This window comes from Rhinoraja longicauda, chromosome 1 (assembly GCF_053455715.1).
Source record: "Rhinoraja longicauda isolate Sanriku21f chromosome 1, sRhiLon1.1, whole genome shotgun sequence".
In the NCBI taxonomy this organism is placed as follows: Eukaryota; Metazoa; Chordata; class Chondrichthyes; order Rajiformes; family Arhynchobatidae; genus Rhinoraja; species Rhinoraja longicauda.
This window is the reverse complement of record NC_135953.1, coordinates 93,573,787-93,582,638: the sequence shown is the minus strand read 5'-3', so window position 1 is coordinate 93,582,638 and position 8,852 is coordinate 93,573,787. Positions and strand designations below refer to the sequence as shown.

The window sequence follows — 8,852 nt, the reverse complement described above, 5'->3', positions numbered from 1 at the left end:
AATGCCTAATTTAAAGACGTACCTTTAGGGTGAGAGGGGGACAGTTTAAAGGAAATTTACAAGGTAGGGCCATTAGATGCCTAGAAAGCGTTACCAGGGGTAGATGCAGATATGATAGTAACGTTTAAGAGCCATTTAGACAGGCACATGAACAGGCAGGGTATAGAGGGATAGGGACCATGTGCATGCAGGTGGGATCAGTTTGGATTAGCTTCATGGTTATAGGCTGAAAGGCTTGTTCCTGTGCTGCACTATTTTATGTTCCATTTGGTAAAGGATTGAGTGGGAATAATAGATTAAAAGGATTCAGTAAAGCATTTGCTTTTTAATAATAATCCAACAGACTCTATTGCTATTTTCTAGCACCATTTCATACCCATTCACCATTGAGCCTGGGATCAAAATTATTACACTGCCTCACCATTTGTACAGATTGATGAACTTCACCTTGAATTTGTCACATTGTCATTCCTGACATCTGTTAGCAATTCATACTAAAATTTGCCCATTAGGTATTTATAGTGACCTTTTGTGTGTGGCTTTTGTCTCATTAAACTCGCAGCACATCAGGAACCAATAAAGTTGACAAAGCATCTTCATTTGTAGTTTGTATATAATTGTGGCAAACAGTTTAAAAACAAGTTCATACAATTTTTCAAGTAATAAACAAAATTTCAGGGCAAATATTTGACTGAACATTTTAGTTCATGTTGGTTCCCAACCTTTTGTCCTTCGCATTTTGTACTTTTTAGTTAAACTAGAGAAAATAAAATGTGTAGGAAAAACAACTGCAGATGCTGATTTAAATCGAAGTTAGACACAAAATGCTGGAGTAACTCAGTGGGTCAGGCAGCATCTCCAGAGAGAAGGAATGGGCCTGACCCGCTGAGTTACTCCAACATTTTGTGTCTAACTAGAGAAAATAAAACCTTTTTATACAAGCTAGTGCACATTTTCTCAGTTAATTTGGATATAATTGATGTTGACATTACATGAATATGGAGTGGTGACATTGTTCTACACCTCCCCCATTTATTTAACTCCAGCCCGGATTTTAAAGATGGCAAGGTTCTGTGCTTGTTTAGTGCACTGCTGTTAACATCACTAAAGTGATGCAGCTGTACAGATTTTCTCCACAATATGGCACCACCGAGTAACCAAAATATGAAAAAGTATAAATAAATAAGTATTGTTATTCTTAACCATGAGTTCCCCGCCAGAAAATTGAAATTGCTGGAAATTCAAAATGTCAATGCATTTTATATTGTGCAACATATTTGCAACAAGTTAAAATCCCAGACGAATGTTTTTAGTCCTCCAAACGATTGACTGAATCACCACCACTTCTCCAGTTCTGTTGTTGCTCTTTCATTATGGAAGCTCCACAGTGAGGTTACTCTTTTGGTCCTTGACTCCTTGAAGTGCTCTTGGTGTTGGAGAGTGAATTTGTGGAGCTCCTTCACAGGGAAAGAAATGGAAGATAAGGGATGCATGCTGATCAATTAGCAACATGCACCAGTCTTCTGATCCTGGCTACTCACAGGTTAGTCATACGCTCAATCCAAGGCACAAAAGCAGAGACTCGTGTGTAGACACCTGGGGTTTCCTTTACACCACAGCCATGTCCCCAGGAAGTCACACCAAACACTACCCAGCGGCCTCCTGCTTTCTCACACATCAGTGGCCCACCACTGTCGCCCTGGCAGCTGTCTACCCGTTTGTGGTCCAGTAAGTTTCCTGCACAGAGCATCCTGCTGGTGAACCTCTGCCTGTAACGGCCTTCACAACGTCTTTTGGGAAGCAATGGAATGGCAGCTTGCTGCAGCGTCTTTGAATAAGCTCTCCCTGCAGCAGAGACAGAAAGTAAGAATTGCTCATTCATGAAATTTCTGACATCCCCGCATTTTATGCATCATCAGAAAACTCTCCAAGTAGGCAATGACAAAACACACTTTCCATACAATGTGATTATGTAAAACCTAGAACTTGTCACAGAGTAATAAAGTTATACGGCACAGAATTAGACTCTTTGGCCCAACTCAGCCATGCTGACCAGATTTTACAGTCATGAGTAAGGTAGTTCATTTTGAAATTGACGATTTTCCATAATAAAATGATCAATATAAGGAACTTTACTCATATTACAAACCACAGACAATTCAGGCCCAGACATGAAGGGAATGCCTTACAATTGGTGAAGGTTAAACTAAACAAGTGTCTTGGGCTCTTTGCACAAGGGAAAGGTGGGTATATTGTTTGTATCAGGAAACTTACCGGTAAATATGCAGCCCTAAATATAGCAGGGCAGAGACTCTTTCTTGGATAAGCAACATTGTAAAGTGTCAAATGCAGCAGCACTTAAATAACACAGTACTCTGAAGCTCTGGGAGTGCCACCAAAAATTCCCATTACTTCTCAACTGAAAATAGGAGCAGGAGATATCCTTTTATTTCCACTGCAAGAGCAATGGCTTAGACACAATGTGATCAATTTTCATTCCTCCCAATTACTTCCCATCTGAAGCTCTTTTTGGGGACCCATCTGGCAAAACAATAGCCACAAATTTAATTTGTTTCACCATTGAACATTCTGGCAATGGGCAGCAGGCATCAAGATAAATGAGAACCTAGTCCCATGGCTGTCTTTGGCCAAGGCTTAGCTGATACAGCACTGGGATCATTCCCTATGTCCAGCTGGCAAAAGCAAACCAATGTAATCTTATTTCACCCCTGCAATGCCTTGAATATTCATTTCTTACTGACTCTTGATGTACAGAATATATTTAGACTTTGGTAATCATGATTAGACCTAACTATATTGCTTTGATTCCTCTCAAACTAATTTGCCAATAGAGTCCATATGTTTCATCAAGTTCTATTCCAGAACTATATTTGATAATCGAATTCATGTAAATGTCTGATGTCAGTGTTTAGCTCATTATTGGGTTAATACCTGATTACAAATAATTGGAATTGAATCATCAGCCAATACATATTGGAGATTTAATAACTCCCCAATGTTCAATGAAGTTTGCAGTCAAGAGTCAAGAGTGTTTTATTGTCATATGTCCTGAAATGGAATAATGAAATTCTTACTTGCAGAGTAAGAGCTATGTATAAGTGCAAGCTAGAAGTAACACAAGTTCCACAGTTAAATAGTATTTTCAGAGTATAAGCCCACTTCAGTGTTTGTTTTATATATCATAATGAACTGCACAATAACAGTTATTCTTCTCATAGAGTCATAGAATCATAGATTGTAACAGTGTGGAAACAGGCCCTTCAGCCCAACATGCTCACACTGGCCAACATGTCCCAGCTACACTAGTCCCACTTGCCTGCACTTGGTCCATATCCCTCCAAACCTGTACTATCCATGTACCTGTCTAACTGTTTCTTAAATGTTGGGATAGTTCCAGCCTCAACTAGCTCATCTGGCAGTTTGTTCCAAACAACGACCACCCTTTGTGAAAAAGTTACCCCTCAGATTCCTATTTAATCTTTTCCCCTTCACCTTAAACCTATGTCCTCTGGTCCTCAATTCCCTCCTCTGGGCAAGAGGCTCTGTGCATCTACCCAATCTATTCCTCTCGTGATTTTGTACACCTCTATAAGATCACCCCTCATCCTCCTGCGCTCCAAGGAATAGAGACCCAGCCTACTCAACTTCTCCCTATAGCTCACACCCTCTAGTCCTGGCAACATCCGTGTAAATCTTCTCTGAACCCTTTTAAGCTTGACAATATCTTTCCTATAACATGGTGCCCTGAACTGAACACAATATTCTAAATGCGGTCTCACCAACGTCTTATACAACTGCAACATGACCTCCCAACTTCTATACTCTATACTCTGACTGATGAAGGCCAATGTGCCAAAAGCCTCTTTGACCACCTTATCTACCTGCGACTCGACCTTCAAGGAACCATGCACCTGTACTCCTAGATCCCTTTGCTCTACAACACTCCCCAGAGGCCTACCATTCAGTGTAGATCCTGCCCTTGTTAGACGTCCCAAAATGCAACACCTCACCAGATATTTGATAGCATTGTTCAGATTTGTCCCTTTCCCATAGCTGTGCCTTTTATGTTTCTGTCCTGTTCCTTTTCAAAGTTTGTTTGAATCTGTTTCCAATATCCTTTCAGACAGTGCATTCAAGATCGCTGTCAGTATTACTATTATGTTGATGTCCCTGAGCTAAGTGGCTGCTTGTATCAGACATCTGTTGACCTTCAGTGATGAATGCAAGGAGGTAACACTGAATGTTACCATCAAATAAAACAATACCAGTGGGTTAGAGGCAATTGGACCCTCATTTAATAGCTAGTGCAGCTTACTTTTTGAAGTTGTATAATATGTTACTCTGATTGGTTACTCTGCCTTGATATTATGTTATTATTTTGCATTGTTTGGAAGCTGGAGATTTGTTTTTGCATACGGGCTGAGAGCTGCAAGAAGTGTACAAGGAGCAGTACCTGGGCCATAACATTTCTGTGCCCAGCTAGCATAACATAGCTCAGGCTGCCTTTCAAAGTACCATGAATTTCCATAATATGTTCTAAAGGTGATGTTCGTGACAATTAGAAAGACAAGAGACTGCAGATGTTGCAATCTGGAGCACAAATAATCTGCTGGTGGAACTCAACAGATTGAGCAGCATCCGTGGTGGTAAACTAAACAGATGACATTTTGGATCAAGACTTTCCATCTGGACTGAAGGAGTAGAGTGGAGATAGCTGGTATAAAGAGGTGAGGGTGAGGGTGAGGCAAGAGTAAGCAAACGATTGGTGGTAACAGGTGAGGAAAGGTTGATAGGAAGATGGAGTCAGTTAGGGAAGGGAAGGGCGGAATTAGTGGCAGAGGCTGGGACATGATAAGTGGAGGCATTAAAAGATTGCAGATGATGAAATCTGATAGGAGAGGAAGGTGAAACTTGGAACCAAATAATGGAGGTAGGGCGGGCAACCTGAAAGCCAAAAGTTCCAACATTTTGAGTTCCCACTCACTCCTTTATCAATGGTCATAGTCGAGATGGACAGAATATCGGCACCTGCCTCCCCCCCAAATTAAAAACCGCCAGTCAATCATTAGAGTTTTACTGGGTATGGCCCAACTTCTGGCCTATCAAAAGGGACTCAAATTCAAGTTGTAGCGGGAGTTCATGGAAATGGTCACAGGTTTCAGCTCTAATAGTTTTAATTTATACTCAATAGGTTGAAACACAAACTTTATTTAGGACATAGATTTAGGATAAGGGATACAAGATTAAGAAGGTATTTGAGGCTGACTCTTTCTCCAAGAGAGCGTTGAATACTTGGTATGCATTGCAGGGGAGAGTGGTGCAAGCAGAGTCATGAACACCATTGAAGAGATGTTTAGATGAGCATTTGATCTGCCTAAGCATTTAAGGTTTAGGGCCAAGTGCTGGAAGATGGGATTATCATGAATGGATACCCACAGATAGGCTGAAAGGACTGTTCCCATACTCTATGATGCAATGACTGTGACTGAGCTTAGTGATATCGTCACAAACAAAAGGCATAGTAGTTTATCATATAAAACACAAAGCAAAAAAGAGAAAAGTGATATTGGCAACATAATATTGTACCCCAGTAAGTGTTTAACTCTCCCAATACAGGTAATACAATCAGGAGCAAGATCTATATCTTATTAAAGGCTTTGTGGAGATAGCAGCAATTGAAAAATCATTATAATCCTGTTGGTTCACCTACCATTGGTGTATTTGAACACCTACATTTCCTCTGAAGGCTGACAAAACTCCTAATGAATGGTAGCAATGATTCTTTATACTTCCAGATTACTTTTACAGTATATTTTAGTTTTATACATGAATAGTTGCCCGAACACTTTAATAAATAAATTCTCAATTTTATCAAACTTGAGGGAAAAGATCTGCTGAACCTTGGATATCATATTTGACCAATAACCAAAATCTAGAACTATTTAGCTTCAATGAATGGCAGTTACGCTTCATTCTCCATTGTATAAATTCTATGGAGAATTTATTGGGAGAATTTTGGGAGAATTTATTCTTCTAATGTATTCTGCATTTGGGATACAAGTGCACAATATTCATTATTACCTGTGTCACCCCATCCAGTAATGTAGCAGTTCGAACCTTTCCTTTGATTACGTTCTCTTCTGTGTGGCAAACATGCTGGAAGGACATGGGCATTGAGTTTGATGCACCGTTCCTGGTCACCTTCAAGTTTTACCAGTGCAATGTCATAGTCGTTAGCATCAGGTTTATAGTCCTTGTGGATAATAATGTTTTTCACTTCAAGAACTTGCTCGTATTCTTCAGATACTAATGTGTGGTAATCACCAACGCGCACAATGTAGTTTTTTGTGTTGTTGCCATACCTATCAAAGAGAGGGAAGACATTTAGGAAGGAAGTTTTATTTAATAGAACACATAATATGGGAACTGTACAAGCTTAATGAAGTACAACGACCTAGAATAATACGTGTTGGTCTGTGCTAAGTGTTCATTTCAATGGATTGAACTTCAGAAACAAGGGTACAGCACCCTGTTGGTGCTAGAGAGTGCATTCAGAGTCACTGACCAAGGATGAATTTCTAGGCATAATCTCGGTTTTTTTCAGTAGGAACAAAAACTAATGTGTTGTGTTTGTTAAGTGAACTGCACAGAAGCGTATTATTGAATCAAGATAAGAGAATAAAAATGAAAAACAAACTGCAGCAAAGAAAGCTCAATTGAATCTAGAGCTTGATATTCACTAGTTATAATAAAGATATATATTTCTAGGAAGTATTTAATTAAAATTTTGTTTACATATCAAGCAACAGAAATTATCCTTTCTGTTTCTCTGAAGGCCATGGTGATTAATTATGAAAATTTGAGAGGAAAATGGAAAGAGCTTTTTCATCTTTCAATAGTTAAGCATCAGATGAGACTTTTACAACATCAAACAAAATGTAGGGCGTAACATTTTTTTAACATTAGCATCATTTTGACAAATCTGTACAAATGAAAATCACGCAAAGACTTAATAAGTTTCACTATTATTGGCCAGAAGTTTTCTATTCCAATGACACTAACTTATTGGCATTCGTACTATGAATCTGACAGCAACTTTGGTATTTCTGCAACATGTGTAGTTTAACACGAAAATCCCAAAGTTATTGTCAGTGATTCAACCTTGGTCCATAGTTTACAATATTCTGCAGTGTTCCCAATAAAGGAAAATTATCGTATTTGTTAAATAATCTAAGTATGAAATATTGGACAAAATAATGAACATTTAATGTCATACTAAGCCATAATAATTAATCATTAATCATACCAACTCAAAATATCACCTGTTCTCCAGAGATGCTGCCTGACCTGCTGAGTTACTCCAGCACTTGGTGTCCTTTTGTGTAAACCAGCATCTGTAGTTCCTTGATTCTACATTTTGCTATGTATGGATTGTAATTGCTTTATTTTTAATGTTGCCCAGAATTTCCTGTAAGCAGTGAGCTTTTGTTGCTCACTGCTGACCTCTGTGGTTAGTCCGAAGCTACCTTTGGCCGATTCATCATTAATAACAGTGCTCCTGAACTAGTTTGATCCTCATTGCATGTTTCTGTGTGGTGACAAGTCAATATGCACATAAATATTGCTATATTGTAGTGGTCCATATGCCAGAACAAGTCCCACCCACAGAACAGCTGAAAACATTTGAATGCCAGCTAAAGGTTTTCCTCCGTCTTAGCTGACTGTTAAATCTGCCAAAATTTAATTTCTTTCTCAATGTCTCTGACATTCAGAAATATTTAAAGATATTTAAAAACAAATCATAAAGTAATAGAGTGTGAAAACAGGATGTTTGGCCCAATTTGCCCACGCCGACCAATATGCCTTATCTAGTTCCACTAGTTCCACCCTCCTGAGTTTGGCCCATATCCTTCTAAACCTCTCCTATCCATGTACCTGTCCAAATGTCTTTTAAATGTGTTATAGTACCTGCATGAACTACCATCTCCGGCAGATTGTCCCATACACCCACCACTATTTGTATTAAAAAATTGCTCCTCAGGTTCCTATTAAAAATTTTCCCCTTACCTTAAACCTACATCCTCTGGCTATTGATTCTCCTACTCTAGGTAAAAGACTGTGCATTTATGCTATCAATACCTTTCATGATCTTATATACCTCTATAAGATCGCCCCTCAACCTCGTGCACTCCTAGCCTGCCTAGCCTCTTCCTATAGGTCAGGCCCTCGAGTCTTGGCAACATCCTCGTAAATCTTCTCTTTCCTGTAACAATATCTTTCCAGTGGCAGGGTGATCAAAACTAAACACAATACTCCAAATGTGGCCTCACCTATGTCCTGTACAACTGTAACATGACCTCTCAACTTCTATACTCAATACCTTGTCTGATGAAGCCCAATGTGCTGAAAGCCTTCTTGACCACCCTATCTACCTGTGATGCCACTTTCATGTAACTATGTACCTGCACTCCTGGATCCCTCTGCTCTACAACACTGATTAGTGCCCTGCCAATCACTGTGAAGGTCCTGCACTGGTTTGATTCGTCAAAATGCAACATCTCGCACTAATCTTTATTAAACTTCATTAACCATTCCTCAGCCCACTGTCCCAACTGATTAACATCCTGCTGCAATTGTTGATAAACTTCTTCACTATTTATGATGCTACCCACTTTCCAGAAATTATTTATGCTAACATTATAAAGTATTAAAAAATGAAATAAAAAAATAAAACACAACTTGTTTTTGAAACATTAGAAACATTAGCTGAACTCAATGAATCAATCAAACATAAATTAACTAATACCTTGCATGTTAACGGAGATGCTGAT

The 8,852-nt window shown here is 39.1% G+C and overlaps 1 protein-coding gene across 2 annotated transcripts in view; it reads right to left on the bottom strand.

Annotated features, from left to right (window-relative positions):
- Positions 1-906: 906 nt before the first annotated feature.
- prss12 (serine protease 12) overlaps positions 907-8,852 on the bottom strand; it is a 103,713-nt gene continuing 95,767 nt past the window's right edge. For both annotated transcript variants that reach the window (XM_078411375.1, XM_078411384.1), the window contains 2 exons: positions 6,103-6,383; positions 907-1,845 (listed from right to left, as the gene is read on the bottom strand). In XM_078411375.1, the coding sequence (XP_078267501.1) occupies positions 1,538-1,845; positions 6,103-6,383 (589 nt within the window). In that variant the 3' untranslated portion in view covers positions 907-1,537. The remainder of the gene's footprint in view (positions 1,846-6,102; positions 6,384-8,852) is intronic.